General features: G+C 49.1%; 10 protein-coding genes across 10 annotated transcripts; 2 read left to right on the top strand and 8 right to left on the bottom strand.

The window, feature by feature from the left end:
- Positions 1-1,155: 1,155 nt before the first annotated feature.
- ATP5 (F1F0 ATP synthase subunit 5) lies at positions 1,156-2,108 on the bottom strand (the record flags this gene model as incomplete). Its single annotated transcript, XM_043279103.1, has 4 exons — positions 1,156-1,269; positions 1,322-1,411; positions 1,471-1,788; positions 1,944-2,108. The coding sequence occupies 4 exons, from the start codon at positions 2,106-2,108 to the stop codon at positions 1,156-1,158; spliced, it is 687 nt and encodes a 228-aa protein (XP_043136815.1).
- A 351-nt stretch (positions 2,109-2,459) lies between these two features.
- Positions 2,460-3,494, bottom strand: MOB1 (Mob1/phocein family protein; the record flags this gene model as incomplete). The annotated part of the gene is made up of 4 exons (XM_043279104.1): positions 2,460-2,701; positions 2,761-2,894; positions 2,949-3,042; positions 3,095-3,494. 4 exons carry the CDS (start codon positions 3,492-3,494, stop codon positions 2,460-2,462), a joined length of 870 nt encoding a protein of 289 aa, XP_043136816.1.
- Positions 3,495-4,243: 749 nt separating this feature from the next.
- On the bottom strand, positions 4,244-6,872 carry ACHE_40859A (putative intracellular protein transport protein (Sat1); the record flags this gene model as incomplete). The annotated part of the gene is made up of 3 exons (XM_043279105.1): positions 4,244-5,133; positions 5,190-6,242; positions 6,308-6,872. The coding sequence occupies 3 exons, from the start codon at positions 6,870-6,872 to the stop codon at positions 4,244-4,246; spliced, it is 2,508 nt and encodes an 835-aa protein (XP_043136817.1).
- Positions 6,873-7,449: 577 nt separating this feature from the next.
- rrg9 (mitochondrial ribosome assembly protein RRG9) lies at positions 7,450-8,256 on the bottom strand (the record flags this gene model as incomplete). The annotated part of the gene is made up of 1 exon (XM_043279106.1): positions 7,450-8,256. The coding sequence occupies one exon, from the start codon at positions 8,254-8,256 to the stop codon at positions 7,450-7,452; it is 807 nt and encodes a 268-aa protein (XP_043136818.1).
- A 1,337-nt stretch (positions 8,257-9,593) lies between these two features.
- Positions 9,594-12,928, top strand: ACHE_40861S (WD40 repeat domain-containing protein; the record flags this gene model as incomplete). The annotated part of the gene is made up of 3 exons (XM_043279107.1): positions 9,594-10,142; positions 10,201-11,294; positions 11,347-12,928. 3 exons carry the CDS (start codon positions 9,594-9,596, stop codon positions 12,926-12,928), a joined length of 3,225 nt encoding a protein of 1,074 aa, XP_043136819.1.
- Positions 12,929-13,546: 618 nt separating this feature from the next.
- Positions 13,547-17,333, bottom strand: ACHE_40862A (uncharacterized protein; the record flags this gene model as incomplete). Its single annotated transcript, XM_043279108.1, has 19 exons — positions 13,547-13,969; positions 14,047-14,340; positions 14,389-14,523; positions 14,571-14,716; positions 14,773-14,864; positions 14,911-15,091; positions 15,139-15,284; positions 15,346-15,476; positions 15,530-15,752; positions 15,807-15,842; positions 15,895-15,946; positions 15,997-16,084; positions 16,129-16,202; positions 16,254-16,509; positions 16,562-16,698; positions 16,751-16,801; positions 16,854-16,907; positions 16,976-17,209; positions 17,282-17,333. The coding sequence occupies 19 exons, from the start codon at positions 17,331-17,333 to the stop codon at positions 13,547-13,549; spliced, it is 2,805 nt and encodes a 934-aa protein (XP_043136820.1).
- A 444-nt stretch (positions 17,334-17,777) lies between these two features.
- On the bottom strand, positions 17,778-19,846 carry acuM (gluconeogenesis transcription factor RDS2; the record flags this gene model as incomplete). Its single annotated transcript, XM_043279110.1, has 7 exons — positions 17,778-17,826; positions 17,881-18,074; positions 18,143-18,894; positions 18,954-19,251; positions 19,375-19,392; positions 19,522-19,544; positions 19,654-19,846. 7 exons carry the CDS (start codon positions 19,844-19,846, stop codon positions 17,778-17,780), a joined length of 1,527 nt encoding a protein of 508 aa, XP_043136821.1.
- A 1,004-nt stretch (positions 19,847-20,850) lies between these two features.
- On the bottom strand, positions 20,851-22,090 carry ACHE_40864A (uncharacterized protein; the record flags this gene model as incomplete). Its single annotated transcript, XM_043279111.1, has 5 exons — positions 20,851-21,003; positions 21,059-21,166; positions 21,226-21,390; positions 21,445-21,529; positions 21,594-22,090. 5 exons carry the CDS (start codon positions 22,088-22,090, stop codon positions 20,851-20,853), a joined length of 1,008 nt encoding a protein of 335 aa, XP_043136822.1.
- A 561-nt stretch (positions 22,091-22,651) lies between these two features.
- ACHE_40865A (basic helix-loop-helix domain-containing protein) lies at positions 22,652-24,067 on the bottom strand (the record flags this gene model as incomplete). Its single annotated transcript, XM_043279112.1, has 2 exons — positions 22,652-23,940; positions 24,001-24,067. The coding sequence occupies 2 exons, from the start codon at positions 24,065-24,067 to the stop codon at positions 22,652-22,654; spliced, it is 1,356 nt and encodes a 451-aa protein (XP_043136823.1).
- Positions 24,068-25,413: 1,346 nt separating this feature from the next.
- On the top strand, positions 25,414-27,150 carry ACHE_40866S (uncharacterized protein; the record flags this gene model as incomplete). Its single annotated transcript, XM_043279113.1, has 4 exons — positions 25,414-25,469; positions 25,547-25,658; positions 25,719-26,873; positions 27,028-27,150. 4 exons carry the CDS (start codon positions 25,414-25,416, stop codon positions 27,148-27,150), a joined length of 1,446 nt encoding a protein of 481 aa, XP_043136824.1.
- Positions 27,151-27,271: the final 121 nt, after the last annotated feature.

Below are 27,271 nucleotides of genomic sequence, written 5' to 3' on the forward strand. Positions count from 1 at the left end.
GCTCAATGAACAATCGCAACACGGGAGTATATTCCTTGCGGCACTATGCGCGATGGGATTATGGCTTGTGCTACAAATAGACACGGAGGGGTTAGTCTTACCAATAAAGCGGAGGAATAACACCTTCACTTTCTGCGTGCCCAAATTCCAGCTACCAGCCAAAGCTAGATTGTATTCATGTACCATGAAAGCCGGCGAAATCCAGGGGTCTATGGTAGGCGCTCCCGCATAGTTGGTCTCTGAATCGTCAGAATAGCAATCATAAACCGCAACTCCATGGATAACGGGGGTCCTAGCCCCAAGGTTATCTCAGAGATAAATTCCTATGTGACCATGCATTCTAACGGGGTTTTCAACTTGGTCTTCTGGCTCGTTAACTGCTAAATGCTTGAGATCTTTGCTCTTGCTTCGAATAGACAACAAACCCCAGCAAGTTTAATTGCGTCGAGACGGCGGAATTCACTTTCTCTTTGTTTTCGCTCTGGCTTTCAGAAAATGTTGAGAAACGGAAACCGGATTTGCTATTTTTGACCGCGTCTGTTAATAGTGAATTTAAGTTCCAGCGGCGCCATATAGCTTCACAGACAGTGCCCAGAAGAGCTATTAAATGTAGTAATAAATCGAATGCATAAGATGGTTCACTGGAATGAAGAGGTACCGCTGCCATCCATCACAAGTATGTACCTCAAGATGAAGCCGACTTTTTCGTGGCGTGAGGACTGTTCTTGACTCAATGTCTGGGGCACTTCATGCCATTCTCGGATGACGGTTTAGTCTAGGCAAGGATATCCTGGAGGTATGCTGTCTTAGTATGAGACTGCTTTCCTCGAATATAGCTTCATGACCGATCAGTGTTATTTGCTTTGCTGTACGGCATGTACAACCCTGAGCGTGGGGAAGATGTAAGATGAAGAGAGTCTGGGAAAAGCAGGAGAAACAGAGTGTTAAGCTCAATGGTTCGATAGATTGCATTCACTGATTTCTCGGCCTTCTGAGATTATCAAATGAATAGCTAGTATATGCCGGTCCTGATAACACGAACAGAAAGAATATCCATTTAGTCAAGTGAATCTATATCCATCATTCAATAGCACCCTGACAATTCAAGGTGCCGGCTTAATTTAGTAAAAAATAAGTCGGTACATAAAATCTAATTTACACAGCATCCGTAAGAGCCTTGTTGAGCTTGGAGACCTTGGAGGAAACGCTGAGGTCGATGGTACGGTCGCCAACCTCGACGATAAGACCGCCGATGAGGTCAGGGTTGACCTACGTGGGTTAGCATTGCTTTCGGTCACAGGGGTGAGCAGGTGCTACGTACGTTGGTGACAACCTTGAGCTTCTTGCCCTGGCTGTACTCAGACTTGGAGACAGCCTTCTCCAGACGAGAGATAGTCTTGTTGTCGAGGTCCTAGGTTCATTAGCTTCCACTTAAACCCCACAATCTGGGCAGAAAAAGAAGCAACCTACCTGAGCACTGGTAATGTTCAGCTCAAGCTCACCACGGTGCGCACCCATAAGGGTACCGAACTTCTCGCAAACACCCTCAAGAGCACCCAACCGATTGTTCTCGGCCAGAGTGTTGAGGAAGTTCTTCAGGATGTCGCCCTTGTCAGCGCCACCGGCGAGCTTCTGCAGCTCGGCAACGATCTCCTGCTTGTCGGCGGTGGTGAGGGTCGGGGCGCCGATGATGGTGGTGAGCTTGCGGTCGTTCTTGAGGGTCTGGCCGAGGGAGGCGAGGGCCTTGGCGACCTGGTCAAGGGCGGAGGATTTGGCGGAGGCAGTGTACTGTTTAGCTATTGTGTTAGCGGTTGTTGCGTGAATTTTGGTGATGCGATTGGATTTTCCGATTTTTTAAAGGTCGGATCAACGGAGGGCTGCAACTGCAGTCACAGAGCTCAGGTATTTCGAGAGATAGGATGTAGGAATAGAAGGAATCGTACCAAAGCAGTGGCATAGGTACCGTCAACGCCGAAGAGGGCCACGGGGGGCCTGACTTCCTGGGCCGGGGTAGCGTAGGACCTCAGGCCGTTGGCGGCAGTGCGAGGGACGGAGAACTGCTGGGCCGTGGCACGCAGGCCAGCGCGGGCAAATCGAGCGGAAAACATGATGACGGCCGAGTGAATTGTACCGAACGGAACGAGCCTCGAGGGAGAGGGAGCGAAGAGAAAGACCGAATGGGAAAGGCGAGGTCGGAGGGGAAGAGATGCAATGGCGCGGCGGTGATGAAGCGACGTCCAACTTCTCCCGATCCGGTCACGTGAGTTTCCGCACACCCCGTTCGGTTAGTGAACATCACTGAACATCACCGGACTTATTACTACAAGTACAACTCGTGGCACAATTGCAATGCGCATCTCATTCGCTAAAACTCATTTCTACCAGGTGAACGAGGATATTACAGAAATGATAAAAGAAGCCCAACACCTCAACGCCACATTATACGGAAAAGATAAGCGTTAGTCACTCCGCAGCATACTCTCGACCAAATCACCCAATGGACCCCAGAAGTCCTTCCCACTCGCCAACCGATGCTCGTCGATAAACAGAACGTAGTGCTTGAAGCTCGTGTTCAAATGGGGCTCGAGACCCAGGTGGACGACAACGGGGTAGTGGTGGCAGTAAATGTGCGCGTACACTCGGTACAAGCGCTTGAAGATTTGACGGAGTAAACTGGAGAATGATCTGGGGAATGGGACGCCTGTGCGAAAATGCATTAGTAAAAATAACGTGCATTCGACGTATATGCGAGTTCCGTACCGATCCTGCTGGGGAACATCTGCTCGTTGTCGATATTGCTCTGCACCCAGCTCATCAAGTGTTCAATGTAGGCCGGCGCGGACATCTTAGTTGGTCGTTTGTAATGTTCCGAATCTTGCCATAGGTACTCGAATCTTCTTCTCATTAGCTCTTGCGATGAATGGCAGTCAAGCCAGGCCGGGACCTACTCGTCGGTAGCTTTCATCTCCGGACACGAAGACGGCGAACAAAACTCGGTAATCGATCCATAGAGGAGGTTAATCTGATTGTAGAAGTCGACCACTATACCAACCATTTGTTAGCACAACCTTGGCAAGATAACTGATAAACACACCATTGACCGCAAGCCACTCATTCAAATCCTCCCCTTCGGGCAACCGAACAGCCTTCCTCAAACTCCCACTCCCGAGGGTCGCCTCCGCAAACTGTCTCAACTGGTAACTGCTGGTGCCTTTTGCGGCCGACCGCGGCTTGAAGGGAGCTTTCGTCCGAGCATTGCTGGGAGGTGTCAGTCCACACGAATCCTGTTTGAGCGCGCGCAGTGCGGGTGGTAGATACGAGGGTGGTTCAGCAAAGGGGGCATGAGAGGTACGAATAGTACCGGCCTTGGAGTGAAGAGACGATGGAGTGAGGCTGAGGGGTGGGATGATAGAAACAGAAGCAGCAGACGAAGAAGGCGGGGAGATGGTAATGGGAGGGACGGGAACAGACATGGTGGTGATAAGTGATGCCATAGCTTCAGTTCTCTTTTTGTTCCCTTCTTGACTCTCTTCCTGCCAGTATTGTTCCTCCGCAGTATGTAATCGGCCGTGGCCCGTGAAGGGGTCTGGAATGACGTTGGTTCGTGATGCCTCTCGATGATTCGTTATCGAAAACAATGACCACTCAGGAACGGAATGTAGGGACTCGGTTTATTCGAAGCTGGTTTGTTCAATCGTGCGCGACAGTGGGTTTTGCGCCTACATTCCGGAATCCAAGCAAGTGAATCGTCAGTTTAGTTCAGTTGAGTCGGGGATAAGAAGATGCTGCTGCGGAAGGGGGAGTTGCGGCAGTCGCAATAATGAGAAGGAGCAATAAGCAGGAGCGTGTAGTATGTCTTACCGCGCAGACAAAAATAACAGTAAGCTAGCGACCGTTAATATGCAGAACAGACCAACCCGAGAGGTGGGAAATATGTAATAGGATGATGGCAAATGAGGATCCAGCTGTCAAGCGTCGCTTTCTTTCTCCGCGATCGCAAACCCGCCGGGATGGCAACCATGGATCTGCCTTGAACTGCCCGCGATCGTCGTTGCCGTGACAACAATCCATTGTGTGCATACAAGTATAGAGGAACTAAATGAGAATTCAGAGCTGCATTCATATAATACATTTCTTCTTGAGAAGACGGGATATCAACATAAACTTAGTTACAGGAAACAAATCTAACGCCTCGCAAAATAACCCAAATCCCCAACTGCTACCATAGATGAGAAAGAAATGGTTATATAGAATATCCCTCATTTTCCTCGGGCAATCTTTCTCTGACTGTCTCGCCATACACAGTGAGAGGAATGGCAATTTCAAAAGACTCGCATCCAAGATTCTCCAGAGCTGATACCACCTGGCCCCGGTCATCCTGGGATATGGCCTCGAGCAGACCGGCACCGGATGGTTGTTCGGTGTTAGGATCACCGTGCATGTTGGGCGTCACAAACTCGAACCGTAATTCCCAGACATGGTTCACTCCGCTCGTTAGAATAGTTGGAGTAGCTGCGATAGGAACGGCTGGAGTAAAGACAACCCGTGTAGCGTACAGGGTGTTCTCGAAGAAAGACGCATGAATACGTCGTGTGGTGCGATGGATACTTGCATTCGACCGCACGGCCAATTCCTCGGATACCTTCTCCGACGTCTCCAGTGATACACGGAGAGCGTAGCATGGAAGTGCCGCATCTGAAAAGTCGACAGTGGCGATGATAGCTTCTCCCAATCGATGCGCTGGGCGATTCAAGATGACCACCGCAATCCGCCGACCATTGCGAGCAATTTCAAAACGATTGGGACTGCGTGATGATTGAGATGCTTGGTTGCTCCGTAAAATCGCTAGGTCAATTGCATCTTTGCAAGACAGCGTCGTGGTCGATATATTATGCATTTCCCGCCTTTCAGCTGGTGTGTCGGGAGGCTGTAATGAGTTTTGTCGTGACCGTTGTTCTAAGATCTCGTCGACGTAGGATAGGAACTCTGGGGCTGATGTCCACGTCGGGCCGCTAATGCTCTTCTGCTGTTTCCATGCTAGATATGGACTGGAACCAATCTTCTGCACTCGGGCTTCATCACGGAGGAGCACGTATGGCGACATCAGATTGTGACCAATGATTTGTCCTTGACCTGCAATAGACCATCAGCACAGAGTAGCCAGGAAACAGGGTTATTGGTATACTTACCATTGACACCACTAAATACCCGGAAAGGTACGTTGATTCGATTAACGCGCTGAGGTTCGTTCGACTTCGAACCACTGGGCCGCTGAGTACCGATAACTAGATTGTAAGAAATTTTAATGGCCTTTCCCTTATGACTCGCAGGGAGGCCACTGGGCAAAGTAAAGGAGAAAGAATAGGATTGCTCCTGGCCAGGCGCAAGACGGAGGTCCACGAACAAAAGCGATTGGGAGGTCGACAACAATGGGATCGACTTCGACGACGATACACCCCGCATTTCTCGCAGACCATCGAGGTCATTGTTGGAAAGGAGTCCACTTAGAGACTCCTCGATATTATTCCACCGCAAGGCACCCCAGAAACCCCCGCCCTTACGGCTTTTGTCACCGCGGCCAGTCCCAGGACCCGGAGCCCCCGTGCCACTTCCCTGACCACCAACGACACCTTTCCGTTTTACCTCTTCGAAGGCAGATTGGTTGATCAAGGAGCCGTCCACAGTAAACGATGCGCTGATCTGCGCATATCCCATGAGGAGTGTCTGGCCATTGGCGAGCACGGGACTGGGGTCCACGCTGGAATGGTGTCGCATATGACGGTTGGGAATCGGACGCGGTACCGGTATCGAATAGTTTGTGTATTCTGATTGGAGTGTCTCCGATGAATGGTCGCTCACAGAGTAGAACTCCCCGCTGCTCCTTCCGCTTTGGCTTGAAGTCGACATGATCCTGGTCATCTGCGGCAGATGACCCTGTGCCGATAAGGGCGGACCATCTTTATTGATTGGTTTTCCTGTTGCTGTTGGCGCAAGAGATTCTTCTGTCGACGCCACTGAAGGTGAAATAGCGGAGCGCTCGTTGATTGAAGGTGGTGCTGCAGGGAACTTGAAGTCTAAAGGAGGCAATTGCGGTCTTCTGCTAGGCGCACGCGACGATTCAAGCGGTCTTATAGGACTCGGCGTGCCGGAGCCTCCGCGATGGCTCACATCGAGTCTCAGATTGCTGGGAGATGGGTTGGCCGGGGAGTCGAGAGGCGGGTAACCACGGGTAGGTCGCCCAGCTGGTTTATAAGACTTATTAGCCTGCGATCAAGCACTCCTTGTGATCTCCAGAGACAGTGCATACCTTTCATGAAAGCCTCATCGTAGCTATCATTTCGTTTAGGCAGAACCTGTAGACTTGCCGAACGACCATGGCCTCTTGGGGGCATGCGACTGAACGGCGAGGAAGACGAGGGCGTCTTATCTCCTCCATTCCCTCCATTCCCTCCCTCACTATCAATGGACAGAATCGACACGGACCGCTTGTGTTTGTGACTCGGGGGAGGCCCATTCCGGGGTGTTGACGGCGGGGGGAAGCTATGGGCACCACCCAACGGAGCGCTCAATGACGACGACGTACGATGAGACGGTTTCTTCTGCGGGCTGAGAGAATGCGAACGACGATTCGAGCCAAAGAAAAGGTTCTGCGGAGATTTCAGAGAGAAAAAAGAGGAATCGGTGCTGCCGGCTCTGGGTTGTTTCCTTTGCGGCTGGTGAGGAGTAAGCTGTCCGCCATTATGGTGATTGCTGGACTCGGAATTGTTGCTGTCCGCGACGTTGCGGAAAGTAATTGTACATTCAACGTCTTCCCCAGCGAAGATAGTTTGGTCTTTCCATTTCACAAAGACTTGAATATCCGGCGATGGCATGGCGAGGATAGGGGTCGCGAAATGATCATATGCGGATTGCGGAGGAGGCTTTGGGGTAGTGATAGGTCCGGTCGGTGCCAGCCGCCACTTAAAACGCTTTCAGGAGGTTAGAATGATTTGCGGGGAAAAAGAGTATTGTTGTCGATGCCAACCGGGGCATTCTAGGGACTGGTTAGTCGAATGAAGAAGGCCATGATGAGGTCGGCGATGGGGTGAAGGAGAGTTGTCTGTCCGGATATGACGGTCTGCGCAGACGGAAGTCCACCCGCCGATACCAGTCCATAATGTCAATTCGACTATAGACCAGAGACGTATAAGTTGATGCATCGAATGTTTTATTAAGGACTTGGAAAAGCCTGTTCCATCCCTAATTCTGTCACGAAAAACAATTTGGCTGGCTCGAACGGCCTTTGGGGCTATATATTCTTCGGAGATATCTATTTACAATGTCTGTTGCCAGAACTCCAAAAAGAGAAACGCCATACATGCAATGCTCTTATACATGATCTCGCTATGCAATTAAATGACTTTCGAAACAACTGTCCCTGGAAAGTCATGGAACCCAAGATCCAAGGCCTCACGATCCGCTGTCCTCATACAATACCCTGGAATCATCAATTTCCTGAGTGCGCTTCCTCTTCGGTCTGAGACCCAGCTCGGCCATCTGGCTCCAAATTCGGTCATGTCGCTTCTCCCAACGCTTGCGCCGATCTTCCATTTCGGATTCTGAAGCCTTCCATTTGCTCTTCAAGATACGTCTGACCGCCTCGGGGGACACCTTGAACTGCTCTGCGAGAACCGGCGTGGTGAAGCGGTCTGGAGCCATGGCGTGCAGATGTCGCATTCCGTCAAGTGCATCGGGTGAGAGCTTCTTGGTTGGGTTCCATCCCTCTTTGAACTTGCTTTTCAATGCGTCTTTTTGAATTTGCCATCCCTCGCGCTTCTTCTTTTTCTGCTGAGACTGTTGCAATTGTTGCAGCATGCGTGGGGATTTTTGATTCTTGGATTTAGCACCTGGAGGATTCCGCGAGGGATCCGTTCGAGTTTGAGACTTTCCAGTGTGCTTAATCTTATCTCCTGGTGTGCCTTCCACTATATGGTCGAACTGCGATGGACTGGAGTTATCGGTCACGGTTGAGGGTTCGATGGAGGGCGATGGTGGCTGTTCGGACTGCACTTCTTGGGATCGGGGAAGGGAAGTGGCAAACGTTCGCTTGATTTGAAAGCTACGGTACGGAAGATGTGCTCGACGTAACGATAGAAGTCTCGCTTGGTTGTAGAAAGAGTCTTGAGGGCGAAGTTCGGAGGCAAACTCGGCGCGAAAAATGCTTTGGAGGACAGAGGGAAGAGCCAGCTTCGAACAAGTGACACAAGGGGAAGCCATTGTTGGCTATATCAGACGTGGTTTCTTGAACTGTCCAAGATTTCCAGAGATTGGTATCGAGCGTAAAGGATGGATGTTGGGTGGAGTAGAATTGATAACGGACTGAAAAAGTCTCAATTCGATACCTCCCGAGTGATGCCTCAGGCATAAATTACTAGTTATACATCACGTGCCTCTATGTTGAGTAGCAAGCCTCGATATCTTGTTTCATTTATGATAGTCATTGGCTGATGTGCCATTCTTATTGTGCGTGGCTTTATGGCTGTCAGCAGAACAGTCAAGATGGCTACGTCCATCCATATCATGTCTCTGAATTCCATGTTCGGCAAAGAGTAAACATGAAACGAAAGAGTATGTGAATACTTCTTTATTTCTTTGGTATTATATTTAGAGAAACGTTTTCTTTTTTTCTATTTTCACACGCTTGTTCTATTCTAATCCTTGGTTCTTGCAACTAATGATTGGACATTATGGAATTGTAAGGGATCCTGCAGCAAAGTAGGGCATACTCCTTGAGATACCCTGTTTTCCCTGTGTACATCAACACTCGAACGAGGCAGCTCAACCTGAAACAATGGCATGGATGAAATCACTGGTATTTTGTGCATACACAAGCACTTGTAGGGTCAACATTCCATCCCCACCGGTTCGAACGGACCAGCTGTTGCCCTGTGGTCGATCCTCCAACTTTTGCTGGAACAGCTGTACAGGCGCTTAGTACTGGGGAGCTGCGTTAACGCACACAACGGCTGTTCAGGTGGAATAGAATATTCAATATTATTCCTGGCACTCTTTTCTACTACTTTACGGTAGTATTATATTCCACAAAGGAACATTTTGTTGGTATAATTCAGCTGCGCCAACGAACCCCCAGCTCCAGTCGATCTTCTCTCGCACTTTTCTCGCCCTCTCTTCTTTCAACCCAACTCTCGCTTCATTTCAGCCTCCTTCAAGCTCTCCCTTCTTTCATTTGTATCTCTCTTTTATCCTTTGCTGTATTTATCTTCACTACAGTCATTCTTTCTCTCAATCCACATTCTTTTTCTACTTGGCGATCCTTCTTTCACAGCCCACCTTGGACACGGCCGACCGCAGCTCTTCAGCTCCTCATCGTCTCCGATCGATTCGAAAGCGCCCTTGATTCCTCGATTCGAAAACGAACCCTTCCCCTTGATCCATAAATTCCAAATTCACAATACGCGCGTGGTCAAGTGGTGAATGGAGCTCAGACAGGAGCTGGCAGCTTGTTGTTTTGACGTCTATGCGACCACGCTGAAATGAGAACCCCGAAATCATAATATTTTCCCGTTATCATCGAATTAGAACTACCCCGAGGCATGTCCAGTAACACTCCGTTCAACGGGAAATGCAAAACGCCTGCTGGCCCCGGCCATTCGCTCAGGATCACTCCCTCCAACTCCCCCCTTCCCCGGCCAGCTGCCCGGTCCCCAAACAAACCCTCCGCACACCAGACGAACCTAGCTCTTCAGACAGTCATTGGAACTACGACCACCTCTCCCAATGGCTTTTCGAGTCACGATGAAAGCAGGTCGTTTGCTTTTTGCGCCGGCTCCGCGGCCGTCCTGGCGGAGCTCGATGACGGCAATAACGTTCAACAGCGATTCTTTAGAGCTCGCCCGTCTGCGACCAGCGTCAACCCAGTGAGCTCTTTCTACAATCAATCTACCCCGCCTAGTACACCCGATTCCAGAGCTCGATCAACTCCAATAAAGTCAAATGCGCATGCCAGCGGTCTACACAATGGTTCGCCCTCCAACGACTGGGCGGAAAGCGGTAGTTCTCGCGGGTGGTCCTCACGAGAGCGCATCAAAGCCGTTACAAGTGTCTCGCTTAGTCCAAACGGAAGATTTCTTGCCATGGGAGAGGTGAGTGGAAGTGGAACATCATGAAGCCCAAGTAGGAATCGCTAACCCTTTTTTCCAGACAGGATATAACCCAAGAGTTTTGATTTACTCGACGGCCAAAGACTCCTCTCCTGACGTGCCCCTCTCAATCCTGACGGAACACACATTTGGCGTCCGTAACCTGGCTTTCAGCTCAAATTCGCAGTACCTATCATCACTGGGCAATGTCAATGATGGATTTCTTTTCATCTGGGCCGTCAGTTTGAAGAATGGGTCAGCTAGACTGCACTCGACAAATAAATGTACTGCGTTGGTTAAGGACATGTGTTGGATGGGGCAAACTTTGGTCACGGTTGGCGTTCGACATGTTAAAGTATGGAGACTTCCTGATCAAAGGCCGGGGTCGCCCGGCAAATCTCGCCACAATCTGGAATCTGCAGCACATTCTTCCAATCCGACACCAAAGGCGCTTTCAGGGAGAAACTGCTTGCTCGGTGCTTTGGGGGATAGCACCTTCACTTGCGCGGCAAGCATCTCAGAGAACGAAGCGGTTGTTGGTACAGACACGGGCGCATTGTGTCTCCTAGATGATAGTGCGGGATGCCAAAAACTGTCTGTCGCCCGTCATGTGGGATTCAGCATCACCTCTCTGGCGATCGACTCAGACGGGTCATGTGTTTGGATAGGTGGTCGCGGCCGGAAAATGGAGAAATTCTCCGTCGATTCATTGCGATCAGCAGCATCTCCAGTACCACTCGGCAGCCCGGGAGCCCGACCAAAGCCCAAAGGACCCGCGATAACCTGCATGGGATCGCTTTCATCGCATCTGGTTACTTTGGACTCCAGTAGAGTGGTCAACATTTATCCTTTCGACAGCCTGGACAGTGAAGATGATGAGAGCTCGACGGACACAACAATGCCGGCACATCGAGACTCGGTCCTTGGAATTCGCTCCTTGAAAAGGCCCAACGAGCTCAACGCGGACTTTTTCACTTGGTCCTCCAAAGGCACTGTGCACTTCTGGAATACGGACGGGAAATGTCGAGCTTCTCGGGCGATTCCTGTGGACAAGCTCCCCAGCGATGACGACGATGTGTCTAACGAGCTGAAGACAGTAGCGGCCGGAGAAGATTTGGACTTCTATGTCTCGGGTGATAGACTGGGTGTCTTGAGGTATGTTTTATCCCACGATACTAGCCTATTCGTTATACTAACTTGTTGACAGAGTGATGTCAGCGCAACCATGGATGTGCGTTAACGAAGTCCGCGCCCATGGCGGAGAGATTACAGACATTGCGATATGTTCTGATCCGGACTCTGACGCCTTTCTGATAGCCAGCTCTGGTCGGGATCGCATGCTTCAACTTTTCCAAAAGCGCGACGAAAGCATTGAGTTGATCCAGACCATGGATGATCATGTCGGAGCAGTCAGTCAACTGTTGTTCTCGCAGGACGGGGAGAAGTTGCTTTCATGCTCGTCGGATCGTACCATCCTCATCAGGAACCGGGTGACCCGAGAGGACGATGGAGCCACTGCCGTTGCTTATCTGATATCGAAAACGATAACCTTGAAGTCATCTCCTGTCTCCATGACATTCTCACCGGATGACTCGAATATCCTTGTTGTCTCCACTATGGATCGTTGTATCCACATTGTCGACTTATCTTCTGGTCGAGCAGTTCACGCTTTTCGCGCCGCAGATTCGGAATCACCCGACGCTGTTGTCATGAGTGCTCTCACTGTGGCTACTGAGATTCCCGGACAGAGTCCCAGGGTGCTTGTCGGAGTTTCGAGCACAGACAAGTCCATTCGCGTCTATGACATGGATAGAGACTTGCTTCTTACCGGTGAATTTGGGCATGCAGAGGGCGTTAGCGACGTTCTTCTACTAGACAACCCGCAAGATACCCCAGACGATCCGGTTAAACGAACCCTCATCAGCGTTGGCATCGATGGCATCGTCATGATATGGAGTTTGACTGTACAGCCTCATCAGTCTTCAGATCCAGTTCAGAACAGCAGCCGCGATGAGGACGACACACCAGCGAAGACTGCGTCTAAGCCCCCTATCCGTCGAATTCTTTCGAAATCCGAGCTTGCCGGTTTCCAAAAGCAAGACCCCTCAGCTACCACTCCCGCACCAGTACGCGAAAGCTCACCGCCCCTGGTACGCAGGATGTCGAAGCTCTCCCTAAAATCATCCTCTTTGAGGAACGGGCATGCGATTTCTTCTACACCCTCTCCACCACACTCATCCCGCCGTTCTCCTACATATGCTCCCCCCCACGAAAGACAGCGCAGGTCGCCGTCTACCAGCCCCAAGTCAACACCAACCCCAACACCCTCGTCCACATCGACATCCACACCAACCAAGAAAGCCAGCAAAACTAGCAGCACCCGCCGCGCCTCTCTAGAATTCCGCTCCCGCACCAAACACTCCCACACCCATCAAAACGACTCCGGAAGCCTCAACATGTCCACAGAACAAGTCTGCCGCACCCTCAGAGCTTACAGGAAAAAGCTTCACGGATCCTCTGAACACCTCCGTTCCCAAATCGAACTCGAACGCGAACTCAGTCTCACACTTCGGAGCCTGGGCTCTCATAACAAGGACTTCGGGGACGCACAGTTGGAGACGGAGACTGATAGTAGCGGCAGGGAGAATGAGCGGATGCCTCTGTCATCTATGTCGTCGGGGAGGACTTTGCGGATTCCGCATCTGCCTTCAACTCCTGAACTTGGGCAGAAGAGTTTGAGGGAGGTATGTGTTTGTAGGAGTCGGTCTATTGATGATGGTGAGGGTTAGGTTGGCTGCTTTTTTTCTTCTCATTATTCTCATTATTCTCTTTCGTTCTTGTTCTCCCTTGAAATTTTTCTTCCTCTTTGGGCTTTCATTTGCTTTTGTTGCATTCATTCATTTTACCTCGTTTCTCCAAATTTCCTGATATTGTTTTGATTTTGCGAAAAACAAAAGGGGAGTTTTATGGGGTTTGCCCTTTTGGTTATTTTTCCTAGGCATGGGCATGTGATTTGTCCCTGACATCTTTTGGTATCGTCTGTTCTTTGTGCAAGGAAGGTTGGTTGACAGGATATGTTGTCTCATCTATTCATTGATTTCCCCCTTTTGCATAGGGTTGATGGTTGCTTTTGTTTTTTCTTTCTTCATTTCCCCTTTTTCTTACCTCCTTTTTCCAGTCACTTTCACTGGCTTCCATTTTCTTGTTTTCGGCTTTCCAGGAGTCCCTTAGTTAGCTAATCTTCAAATGATACCCGCATTGACATGCCAGGTTCGCATCCATTGAATTGGACTGCAATGCCTTGGCTTAGATGATGACTTGCTCAATATTCTGTAACATCATGTTCTAATATATATCACCTTATCTGTACAGTCCATATAGTATATGGTCGATCTAAAGGGCATAGATCATGACAATTTGGCCAAATTTGCCCTCAACAACCTCCCCAGCGCACCATGGTTATACCCCACCAAATCAGCAATCTCAATGGCCTTCCCAGCCCACCGTTTACACTCCTCATCCGCAGAGACGAGATAGAAATCTATCGCGCGATTGAACGTCACCGTGGCGAGCCATTCGAGTTCTTCGTTTGGATAGTCGTAGCTCTTGGTTCTACCATTGTCATTGATATTGGTGTTCGTGCTTGTGTTCTCGTCATTGTGGCCGCGGGCTAGGGACATGGCTTTATCGAGGATGGCTTCTGCAAGGGGGTTTTCGTTGGCTTGGATGGACAGTTGGAAGAGGCAGCGGAGATAGCGCGGGAGGGAGGTTTCGAAGGAGGATTTGTTGAGAGTTGGGGCGGTGGAGGTGTGGAGTATGTTTATTATTGTCTTTTGCCGTTAGTCCCTCTACCCCTCCTTTATGATATAGAATATAGATGTAAGGGTAAAGTTGGAGAGACACGTACCATAACAACCCGTACCATCTCGCCTATTGGTGCTTCAGCGGATAGAATGGAGTCTAGAAAGACCGCACAAAGCTTTGAGTCTGCGAAACTGCTTGATTCCTCGATTATAGATGGTAGAGCGTCCCAGTGGGAGAGGAAAACAGCGGCTTCAAAGTCGAAGGAGAGGAGGGCCCGATATTTCTCTTGCCATTTCACCGGGACTGTTGCTTCCTGGTTCTGTTGCGATTGGGTCCGGTTTACGATATGTGTTCGGAAATGTTCAATCGTGTTGCGGAGGCTGTTGTAGTGGTTTTTCTGCTTGCGCTTAGGATACGTATTTCGATAGTGGTTGATGGGGAATACCTTTTTGAGAGGTTCTGCTTCCTCGCGTGCCTCGGTGATGAGAACGAGGGCTTTCAGAAATTCACATGAGAGATTATGCTCAAAAACTTTGGGCGTATCTTCGGGTTGCGCAGTCTGTGAGTATAGAACTGCCAGCTGCCTGTGACGTTAGTAGTTGTGACCAACCATAAGGTATATCTCACCTTCTGGGAGATATCTATCAACTTTATAGCCGGAATATAGCGGGCAGATTTGACTAATTGCAAAGCAAGATTATAACTCTTCTGGAAGAACCACTCTGTGTCGTCAGTTGAGAAGATACTGCTGCTCTCTGTCAATCCTTTCAGGGCTAGGACGCTTTCTTCAGTGCTGGTTTCCAGGAATTTGCACTGGGAGGTAGCGTACCAACTCGAAAAGTCCGACTTATCTGTTCCAAAATCTTCGTATCGTCCACTTTACAATTTTCCAGTTCCATCGAGAGCATGTGTATTGTAGACCTGCTCTTGTCAGTCCTGATCTTCAAGTAAAGAGAAGTTAGCTCACCCAACGAGTGTCGGAAAGTCAAATATCTCACGATATCCACTATCCAGAATAGCCATAACCCGTTCAACGCTGTCCATCATTTGCTGCATCTTTCCCAAACGTTGAGCTTCAGTTGCACAGGAGAAGAGAAACATAGCCCCATTTGCTCCTAGCTTGAATAGCGCCTCCAAGACACTTATACCTGTTCTTTGTTAGTATCCATTTTATCAGTACCTCCAGTCAACTTACCCAAAGCTGGTTCATCATGCAACAGAGTAATTCTGTACGCTAAGTAAAGCGTTGAGGGCGACCCCTGAGATTGCTCCAGCATTCGTTCCAATACTTCGTATGAAAGAGAAGTGCTTGGATTATTCAAAGCGCAGATCATTAGTTTCCTGAATGGATTTAGCAGTATGTCTCAGAACAAAGCGGAATATGCCAAGTTTTGGTTCTAACCTTTGAAGAACGCTTCGATTTGCTGTGGAGCAATTCTGGAAGATCGGTTGTTCAAGAACAAACTGGTACCATTGTTCTGCCATAAAGATATTGCCGTTGGACATCATAGTTTTGACTCGTCTCCATATAAGCTGGAGTAGTTCATTAGCATTTCATAAACCACTGGTAATTTCCTCATGCTTACAACTAACGAAGCATGAGTGGCGTCTTCGCCCAGGGTATCTATTCCGGACCGAGCGAGAGTTTTCGCTATACCCAGAATGGTATCCAGCTCTTGCAATGCAGATTGGTTTGAGCTAGTTACCATCCAGACGAACGCAACGAGGAATTGCCCTATCAGGGCCTGGCTGTTTGAAGGAACGAGCTTCTCGAGAAGCTGTTGGGACACTTTCATAGAAAGATCCCAGCTGCTCGTAGACATTAGCCAGGTTTATATCATCAGTTATGCACGGGTAACATACCTCTGCTTGCTGAGTTTCTGGATATGATAGAAGGCACTTTAATCCTAGTGTTAGAGAGTGTTTACCAAGAGCGACTGCGGTGGCTTACATCCTCAAGCTATCATCTGTAACTTCCGTCATTCGTACTACAGCTCCAAGGCCTGTTGAGACTTCTCAGCATTGAAAGACAACGTGTCTTGGGATAGCTTACATTCGGAATAGTCATGATAATTTGGATGTTCTTCTTTGCCGAAGACTTCGAGTTGGAGCATGACAACGGGGAATATATCTCTATATTCCTAGTCTAATCAGTAACTGAAAGCAACCCGGGCATTTGTCTTACAGTTTTCAGGGAGTCCAATGTTTGAAGTGCAAAGTCTCGTGAACTCGCTGTTCCGAGTTGAAGATGGGCCCGAACTATATTTATCAGTAAACCCGCGAGAGTGAGTATCAAAATCAAGCGCTCACCCAAGGCATGTAGTATGAGCAACCTCATATCTTTTAGTGCAAGGTTTGATTGTCCACTATCCTGGCCAGAACGCAGGCTTGACTCCAATGCTCTTTCCAGCCAACGGGTCGCAGTTCCGGGTTGACCTTTTGAGAGAGCCGACGACCCGATAATATAGCAGACCTCCATATTTGTCTTTCGCTGCGGAGACCCTGTGATGGCGCTGACTTTGGAGAACAAATGCTCTGCGATATCTGGCCGTCCTTGAAGCCATGACTAACTTGGTTGTTAGTATACCGAATTGCACTCTAGGTCGATGATCACTCACAAGATAAATGCGAAGCATGTAATATTCCGTCGTCACAACCGATAATTTCGACTTATCGGTCTCCGACTTCTCAAAAGTATCTAGCCTCGCCGCCGTGGTCTCCAGGGATTTCAAACCGAGTTCGACAAGCTCACTTTCTACCTTATCGTTAGTAGTATTCGTTTGACGTAGAGGAGTTACACGAATTACCCAAGCAATCCTTGGATATCCTCAGCGCGAGTTCAAGAGCCCTCACATTTCCTAGACAACATCAGCCTCGTCCATCAAACCAGTTCCTCAAATGTATATATACCTGGACCCCGGCGAGGTGCAGCACTCTCAATCATAGCAAAAGCCAAATACTTCACTGCGAACAGTCAGTCATTTCACGAAAGCAAGAAGATACCAGACTCGACGAGCCTTTACTCAACAAACCGCGGACACCATCCTCCCTGTACATCACCATGATCTGCAAGCATGTATTCCATAGCTCTGTCCCTTTCGTATCGAGCTGTCGACGCGTGGATACCGTGAGAGCTGTTCGTGATAAGGGGAGGTGATTAAGGTGTGTATCAAGGGTGCGGAGGGTGTCGTCGGGGATGGCTAGCGGGCTAGAGCTGGAGGAAGCAGTGGTCGATGATATTAGGTCCTGGAGGTCTTTGGCGAATTCTGGACAGGTATCAGATCTCAAGTAGCTTGGAAGGATAGATGGGAAGTTGGACGAGATTTGTGAGGGCTTACCTGTGACTGTGGATGCTTGCTCCTGGGAAGCAGTTGCTGGCGTTGATGCCATGTTGATAAGATCCTTCAAGGGAGTTCTGCTTTATGGCTTTGATGATAGATGGCAATTTTGTGTGAATTGGTGAAGTGTTGATGGAATTGGGTGTGTCGAGTTGAGAGTCGAGGTCGAGGTCCAAAAGAGGGCTCACCTGACCGACTAGTCCATATTCATCACTCTACGCACATGTCTACATGAGAGTCCATATGCACCGCAAGAAGCTTCACTCTTTTTTCTTGTTCCAACAATAATAAGTACCGACTAAATGCTATGGTACAGCTATTTCAAATTGTCTCAAATACCGTGCACTGCCAAAACATGCATATAAACCCAGACCAGATACAGTGATACCCCGTAAAAACATATCCTAAATCGGTACATCCGAAAAAAAAAGACCTAATCATTAAGTAGCCTTAGCATGTCGTTAACATGAAAACAGCCCACGGAACCTGCAAATCATTATTTTTTCCCTTGCGATGGGAGGAAGTTCCCTATAATAAGTGATGGACTAGGGAGAGGTCAGCTCTATGGCCCAATGCCTATAGTAAGAAGGTGAACTCACATGTTGTGGGTATCTCGTCGTATAGTAAATGAAAAGCAACACCGGATTCCATCTCCGGGGGTTGAATTTGGATTCTTCAGCGTGCAGCTTGTGAGCATCGCTTTTTGGGTGTTGTCGAAAGCAATGGCACCAAACTTCTCCCAATAGCTCACGAGCTGGTCTTCCACAATTATCTCATGAATAGCTAATTTGCCCTAGTCATTGAAAGAAAGACGTCAGCTCGTCGCTCATCAAAGTACTGGCGGAAAAGTATCAAACTCACATCTCTCAGACTTTCAATAGGAACACCGATCAACTGGGCCATCTCTTTATTCCCTCGGAATATCTCTCCTGTTCTTCTCCAACAACAGGCGGGGATGGCCATACTAGCAAAGACTCGATCGTATTCCATCAGGCTTCGCTCGAACCACATCTCCACGAGAATGAGCTCAATATCAGTCAGACTTTGCATCCGCTCACGGAACTTAGGCCGGAACTTGTCCAGCTGTCTAAGGATCTTCTGCCGTGATGCTTGCTGCATATGCTTTTCCATATATTGATTTAACCTCGCATAGCCCTTGACGTAGTTGAATGGTTTCAGTAATCCAGCATCGTATTTGGCCTTCAACAGTTTGTTCATTCGCTCTTCCGGGGGATCAGACCCTGACGGGTCGGCCGCGGTCATGTAATAAGTCTCCCTCGCCTTGTCGTTCCCCACATTTGCGTTTGCTTGTTGGATAGAGTCATGTTGGGCTGTTTGGTTCTGTTGCGGTATGGAAACATGCGATTGTTGAATCAACCCCGCATTGGACCCTCCCATTGCCATCGAGTTGATCAACGTCGGGTCCGAATAGAGCGGATGCAGATCGTCGTTCTGGAAAATCGACCCATCGTCCAGCAAGCTACTGCTCAGAAAATCACCGAGCAAATTATATTCGTTGGTCACCTCGTGTGCGTTGAACATGTATGAAGGATGGAAGGTGTGCATGTCTTGGAACTGGCTCTGACCACCCATCCACTCGTTGTATCCGATAACTACCCAGCGATGTCAGTCGGACCCCATTCATGTGTCCAAACCACCAGCGGAACCTTACCCTGTTGGGAGTCGGGGTTGATACCCTGACCTGACGAGGACGAAGAAGGCATTTGGTTCACAGACGACGGAGGAAGGCTCATGGAGCCATCGGCGAGAAGTTGCTGACCCGCAGCATCTTGAATGTCGACGTTCCGAGGCATGCCTTGGACATTCGAAAAATCGTTACTCGTCGAAGCTTCGTCGTCCCCTGCTGAATGGTCGTATTCGCTATTCCGTGATCGCTTCGACGTTTCCCGAGGTTCATCGTGGCACAGATGGCCGATATTCCGCTTTATACAACGCGTACAGGGCCGTTCCTTTTCGATCATCCAAGAGAAAAGAGAAAGAAAGCTGTCAGTAAAATTATCTCCTTATGCAAAAAGTCTGTAGCGCGTTTCACACAGATGGGGCTGTCAGGGAAGATGAAAGGAAGGTCGTACCGAATCGCAAGTCATATGCTGTCCCACGTGAGAAAAATACCTTGTCAGCAACCATTCCCAGCACAGTGAAGTGTTCGAATAAAAAGTAATAAATAGAAAGAAAAAAAGGATAGCCTAAAGTTCCCAAAGCAGAAAAACGTAGCTTACCGATCGGCGACAATAGACGCAGGCTGCAGGCGTGGCGATTCAGGTTAGCATGGCCTCTAGCTTGGATTGAGGAAAGCGCAGTATCTGATTGCCCTCTTCCTTGTAGCACACATCGAAACAATGATTTCTTACCATGGTTAACCTTGCGACGCTTCTTTGGGCTGGAATGAGCTCCCGCAGTGGCCTGCTCAGCCTTGCTCTTTGCGCCAGTCTCCAGCGTTTCTCCGTCGCTCGAATTCGATTTCATTTTTTCTGCTGTCGCATTGCCTGCCTGGTTGTGATTGTCCGGATCCGCGCTCAATTGCGCGATACTGTTCTCCGTCATCGATCGCGAAGGACGGGGGCGGGCGCCAAAAGGTTTCTGCGCAAAGTAGTAGTGTAGCTGCTAGTGTTCGCGGGAGTCGCTGAAAACCGGGACGCAACGAAGGTGGGTAGATTGGGGCCCTGCAGACATCGACCGGACCGGGCGCGTCTGCTGCAGGTTAGAGTAGAACCAACGAATAAAGAGACATGTATGAAACTAGGGACAGGAGTTGCAGGGTGCAAGCGTGGTGGTAGTAATGAATCACAGTCCGGAACTCTTTCTCGTCCGCGTATCCCCGCTGTCGTCCTCCGGTTTTTAACCGAGCTCCTCCGCATGGGGGACCGCCACGAACCAGCCTTACTAGTTCTTTGCATGTTGATGATTATGGAAACATGTGCGATTTTTACGTGATCATACGGAGGAAAGATTCTTAGAATTGACGGCGTGTTGTCTTAGAATTGACGGCGTGTTGGTCACCGCATGGGTAGCAGGGATTGCATTACATATAGCAGTTCTACCACCTGTCGACCAACCCTACTACAGCTACACAATGAGGACGTTGAGCACAAGTAAGTTGAGATCATTTCATTCTCACGAGAACGTGCTAAATGCCGCAAGCATTCTAAGTCTTGAGAAGACCGTCGTCATCTATTCTGAGAGAGAACACGAAATACTGTTGGCATTAGGTAACCTTCTCGGTCAGCCGGTCAATGCTTGACAAAGAGCTTCTCTGTTCCAGGATACACGAGGCGCACTTCAGTATCACCGGAAGAAGCGAAATGGAAGGGTGTTGGTGAGAATTTGCGGCTCGAAGGCCTGAAAATGCCCACCCAATATGGCCACAGTCGCACAGCAGACATGTGGCAAGATTCGTGAGAGCCAGATTGCCAAGCGTATCTCAACCAAGCCTCTAAAGATAGTTAAGTCGCGGAAGAGATGATGGCATAAACATGTACCCTGATGACAACAGACAGGCAAAGGTTGTGGTTTTCGGGGATGACAACTGCTCTGCCAAGCAGCTATGTTCAGTCTTCCGGCACTGGGAGCAGACTCAGTGCTGTTTGTGATCGTTTGACTGCATCCTTGAGACCGGTAAGAGGGGCTGTGTTTGTCTGCATGGATTGCAGATGACCCGTCAGCTGCTTCAGTAAACCTTGGACTTCTGGGTCGGATTCCAGCTAGCAGATCATGTTAGCATCCTTGAAGTAAACGCTTATCCGTATGATATCCTACCTCAGAAAAAGTGGCCTCGCTATCTTTCGAATCTGCGAGGGTGAATTCGGCGGGCTTCGAGCCCTGGGTCTCAGGCAGTTTGTCAAGGCGCCGGAGCACAGGATGTTCCTGCGGGACGAATGGATTAGTCGCTAAACCACCATTTCCAAAGCTAAAGCCAATCTTACATTCTTCATCTGTCTCTTTCTTTCCGACTCAGATCGCTTGGCATTTTTCTCCATATCATGTAATTGTTTTGTTTCCTTGACAAGTAGCGCCTCTTCCTTCTCGATCTCCGCTTTTAGCAGTCCGATGCTATCCGTCACGGTAGCCAAATTGGCTTCAAGGGAACGCTAAAGGATTGTCAATATAGATTTTGGGGACACAGGCGACGAGTAAAAACGTACATGCTCATCAAGAGCCGCTTCATATTCGAAACTAGATTCCTTCGTAGCAGGCGGAAACGGCATCCTAGGAAGTCGCTTCCCAAGACTTCAGATTAGAGGTACACATTAGCTTTCTTGTCCGTATAAGCACCTAATACAAAGATTCCTACTTTCTCACAACAGCCTGAACTGCAGCCTGTGCCTCAATTCGTTTGCGCTCATTCTGGTGCCGTACAATAACCGGGCGCTCGAGAGCGCGGAACATGTCGCGTACTTTATCCTGCACGGGTTCGGGGAGGGTCGCCCATTTCGACTTGATGGTATGCTCGGGAATATTTCGGACTTGGGGCTTTAAGTAGGCGTATCTTTTATTATTGCGCGTGCTGATGGTTTTCTTTTCAGTCTTGGTTCTATTATTGATGGTGCTGGTACCAGCGCCGGTATCATTGTTGTCATCCTCGTCATCATCCTGGTTGGCGTCATGGCTGGCGCGCTTTCGCTTAGGAGGGATTTGTGCGGGATCGTTGTTGTCGCGCGTGTTGGTTTTCTTGCCCTTCTTGCTTTTGCTGTTGTTGGTGTTGGTGCTGGTTTGGTGATCGTCGCCGGCCTGGCTGGCTTCGTCGGTGGCGCGCTTTCGTTTCGGAGGCATTGTCGTGGGGTATCGCATTAGTAGAGGCGCATAATCAATTAGATAACATCAACTAAAAGGGACATGTAATATCACGCTCGTCAGAGGGATGGTGCTGTACTCCGTAGTGCTCGAGATGTTGAACAGCGGAAGAAACGCGCTCACCGCCCGCTGTCACATGCTTGCAAGCTAAACGCGGGGGTAAAAGCGGCATTATAATGCCTGAGGTATCACATATCGGGGTCTAAGTTAACTATTACTCGAGAGATAATAACCTCGGCGGCATATTTACTACAAAACAGCTGATATATGCTCCAATGTTGAGATATAATATTGACCAGAATACATACACAGTCCTCGTATCTCACCATAATCGCAAGTCTGCCATCCCAGGCTTTTCCATGACACATTTCGCCAAATCGCGTAGTACATCAAAAAATCCCATCCAAAAATGCTATGAGACAAGTTATCATGTCACCAACTGTATATACCATAAAAAACGCCCGTTACTTGCTTGCATTCATTTCCTTTCAGCGAAAGACAAAAAAGAAGGGGAAGATGATCATCGTGGTCGCGTAACAGACAAGGAAAGGAGAATCATCACCGGGGCATTGCGAAGCCCCCGTTCATATTCTTTAACTCCGCCAACTGCCCTCTGAGGATCTCATTGCCACGCATCATATCCTCTAGCCAGTCAGCAGCTTGTGTGAGCATGGCACTTTTGCTAAAGCCGCCGCCTCTTAGCCCGGGGACAAGCGAGCATAAATCATCGAACCCTTGCCTAATGAGGTTCCGACGTTTCTGCTCTGATAGAATATGATTATTCCGCTTTTGCTCTTCGGAAAGATTTTCTCTGGCCGCCTTGGCTCCTGCTTTCGATTTACGGAACGAATCATTCGAGCCGCGGCGTGGTTTGGTATACCCATTGCTCTTCGACCTCCTTCTTGGCTTCGAGCTTTCTTCATCCGAGTTATCGTCCTCTGCTTTGATAAGGGTTTTCTGTCTCTTCTTTGGTTGTGGATCTTCATCCATCGCATCTTGATACGCACTTCGTGAGTGCTGCATGTTGCTACTAGGTCCCGTCCCAGCTTCAAGACCGCCAGCGGTACGTTCTGGACTGGGCGCTCGAGTGTTGGCTGCACTACTCTGTGGCTCAAGGCATTGGAGGTTATCCAATAAACCCTTAGTCTGTTCCTCCTCATTGGGCTGATCCGGTGGTGCCAAATAACCTCGGTCCATGAAGCTGATATCGGATCCCCAGTGAAGGGTTCGGACTTTTGACGCTCGTTGGTCAGCTGATATCGGCTTATGTGTATCAAATAGCATTTCTGACGTATGGAAGCCAGTGGGCAAACTCGAACGCGGATTGTCCTTCGATTGCTCAGATGACTCGTGGTGGCCAGGCTGCATTTGGTTGGTCTGGATATTGAAACCAGAGCTGCTGCCAGCGCCAGACATTCCCTGGTTTGAGAACTGCCTTTGCTGGTCAAAAATAGGATTGAACCCAGTTCCCTGTAGTCCATTCCCATAAAGCATAGATGCAGCCGCAAATATATCCGAGCTGGTATCTGTACTATTTGACAATGGGGCCCCATTGGGCTTCTCAATATCGCGACGAGGAAAGGCCGGTTGCGAAAGCGAAGTTGTCGAGCCTTCAAAAGTCGGCGGAAGCTCGTTTGTCCAATCGAAATTGTAGGACTCTAATGGCTTGTGGTTGTTACTGCTGCTTTGTTGACCACGCATCCAAAAGTCGCTTGAGAAATTGTTCGAGTTCATCGTCATGAAGAAGTTGTCGAGCATGTTGGATTCATTATCATCAAGAAGTGTTGGGCCAGGCGGCGGCGCGGGAGCGGGTTCGTACGGCGTATCCATCGGAGAGAGGAAGGAATCTGAAAGGATGACATCCATTAGAGAGAGAAAATAGTCGTATACCAATTATGAACACTCACAGCCAAATGGACCCGGTTGAGGAGTGTCCCGGCCACTTTGGGCCTCCGACGTAGACATATTCATCATTGTAGGATCTGAGAAAGGAGCGACTGTGCAGGAGATACACGAGTTATCAGAAAACGTTTGCCACTCCGGTCACTGAGAGCAGCACGCAGGCAAACGATATGGACATGCCTCGATCAGCCAAAAGCTCGTTGTCGTAGTTGTGAAGTCCCCGATATTGTCGAGGAAAACCGTGCAGCAACCCCCAGAAAAATCCAACGATTGTATTGCTAACGGCAGAGCAACCCGTATGCCGGACGACGTCGACCTTTTTTTCACGATGGTAATGGCGTCTTGAATGGCTAGCAGGCACCTGATGCAGAAAATATGCAGGTGACTATGCGAGGCTCGACCGTGGGGTATATACACACCCTTCTGACCGGAAAAAAGCTGGACAGTTTTGAAACAGCGATACACGGAATGCAAGGTGATTGAAAGAGTGAACGCCTCCCTAATAACGGATGCAACAAGGACAAAGCAGAACAAGAAGATATGACGAGGTGAACCTGAGGTATTCCAATTCGCGGTGGTAAGCGAGCCGTCGGTCTTTTCGAGGCGATCACATGTAAAGCAGACGGAGGTCGCGTGACGTAATGGTATTACCACAATTACGCCTCTTTCCGCAGGGTGGAACGTTCATGACCCGTAATACGGTGTTATGGGGGAACTTTCGGACCAACTGCCAAAGATAGTTGAATGTCTACCATTCATTTCTCCTCTAGAGACTGGTATTTTGTGTGTTTCCAGTAGGATAACTTGCAATTGAGAAGTCTAATAGTTGTGTCTGCCCCGCAATCATCCCTGTCCGTGGTGAGTCCAGGAGTCAGATTAATGTGCCCCAAGGGTCTCGTACGAAGCCCAGACGGAGAACCTACCTCTTCCACACTGGCTTTTCTCCAGAAGTTCCAAACTTGCTACGCCGGTGATCGTCTCTCGAAACCCCTGAACCGTCGTTGGACATTTTTCTATTCTTGAAGATAAAAGAGGGAAAACTAGGTTTCTGTTGCCGAGGTTGAAACACGTCGCTACCTTTCAGTGTTTGCAGATCGCCGGTGGATCGTACTACGAGAAAGCCCCTGCGGGAGGAGTATAGGCGGCACCGCGGCCTCCGTCTCTGGTGTGTTTCCCACGAAATGCTGTGATTTTTTTTTTCGGAGAAGTCCGCGTGGCGTTTCATTCGTTTGTTTAAAGAGTTCAGAGCTGGGTTGTGTTGTTCCCTGGCTTGAGCCCGATTCCAGACCTCCCACAGTTGATCATTGTCTGCGTATCAGATCCAGAAGCGGTTTCTGACGTTGATTGTTACCCACAGTACGCTGTGTCTGTGTGACGGGGATGATTTGAGTCAGAGAACTTGAGAGCTCTCTGGCGTCATGGATCCGTCCGGCCTCGTTCGCGGACACAAGAGCAACCTTCAACTTCTCAAGCCGTGAGTATAGTGAAGTCATCTTCCCTAATTCTGATGTGAAGCGCTAACGTCGCGGGCTGTTTCTGTGCTACTTGAAGTGTACTACGCGCATATGCACTGGGATACCTCTCCTCGACTACTCCGAAAGTCATATCCAGCTTCAGGTGTCTCCGGAGAAAGGAGTTGGGCTATAAGGAGAAACTTCAAGAGGTATGTTGTTATATAGTTTTGATGACTGCATCTAATAGCAGGGCTGACTTGGGTCCCTAGATTGTACGTGCTGTGACATGCACAATACGCCTAAATAGCTTCCCTTCTTTCTGTGCTTTTCTGGTTGGAGGATCGACCATTTCTCCCATTTTACTTCTACGTCTATGTGACCTGGTGGCTCGTAGGCTTGATTCCAAAGCCAATGTCTTCAAGTCGCAAAGCTTTGTGCGATTTGTCCGCTTTACCACTGCATTTTTATCATCCCTATTGAGTTTGCAACTCCTAAACCAGAAACCTATCAATTTGCAGACAACTAGTCGCAATGTAAGCGATGATGCACAGAACAACGGGAAAGCACAAGATCCTCGCGAATTTGCGGGTAGGACAATGGACCTCACCCTTTTCACTTTCACGAGAGCTATTGACGCCCTGGTTTGTCTGGCATGGTCGACCTGGTGCCGTCGTCGTAAAACCCAAGGTCGCTTGACATGGGCAGAGACTGTTGCACCTCAGCTAGCTGACGCGGGGGCTTTCGCTGCGAGTTCTGCAATCGTGATGTGGGCATGGTTCTATCTTCCAGAGAGATTACCCAGGTCTTACGGGAAATGGATTGGAGAGATAGCTAGGGTGGATTCTCGTTTAATCGAGGCACTTCGCCGCGCACGGAGAGGGCAATTTGTGTATGGAAAAGACACAGGCCAGGCGCCCCTTCTCGAATCCATGTGCAGGGACTATAATTGGCCACTGGAATGGGGCAGCCCGGCGAAGACATTTCCTATTCCTTGTCAGATGGTGCACATGGATTGCGGTCCAAATTGCGAGTTCCATGCTTTTATGCGCTTTGTTCGAACTCTCAAGGTTGCTTGTGCAACCTACATACCACTCCAACTCGTCTTTCGTTTTCGGGCTTTGAAATCCCGGCAGTCTGTCGTCCGGGCACTAACTGATGCTTTGCGATCGTCTGCATTCCTTTCTGCGTTCGTTACTCTCTTCTACTACTCCGTTTGTCTCGCTCGAACCAGGCTAGGACCAAAACTTTTTGACCAGAAAACTGTCACGCGGCAGATGTGGGACTCAGGACTCTGTGTTGGTGCTGGATGTATTATGTGTGGCTGGAGCATACTTGTTGAGAAGCCACGAAAGAGACAAGAACTTGCATTATTCGTGGCGCCCAGGGCTGCAGCAACTGTGCTGCCACGGGTGTATCCCAAAAAGGTATGATTGATTTATCTTGGCCCACTTGCCTTTGGTTAAAGCGAGTATTGGGTTACATTTGCATCCACCCCCCCCCCAAATTATTTCTGACATATCTGTCAAACACCAAAGTCCTATTGGCTGCTTTTGCTAATGCTGTTTCCTTCTCGTGTAGTACCAAAACCGGGAGTATGCCACTTTTGCGACGAGCGCGGCTATTATTTTCACCTGTCTTCAAGAACGACCTAATATGATCCGCGGTGTCTTTGGGAAAATTGCAAATGGTGTCTTGAAATAGGAGGGGGCAGGAGAAGCATTTATTGTCGTTCATTCTTTCTTCATTGTTATACAGCTGGCGTTGGAGAGCCATGTATTATTAATTAATAAATAGTAACTAATCATCAATAATGGCAGTCTTC

This window comes from Aspergillus chevalieri, chromosome 4 (assembly GCF_016861735.1).
Source record: "Aspergillus chevalieri M1 DNA, chromosome 4, nearly complete sequence".
NCBI classification, from domain to species: domain Eukaryota; kingdom Fungi; phylum Ascomycota; class Eurotiomycetes; order Eurotiales; family Aspergillaceae; genus Aspergillus; species Aspergillus chevalieri.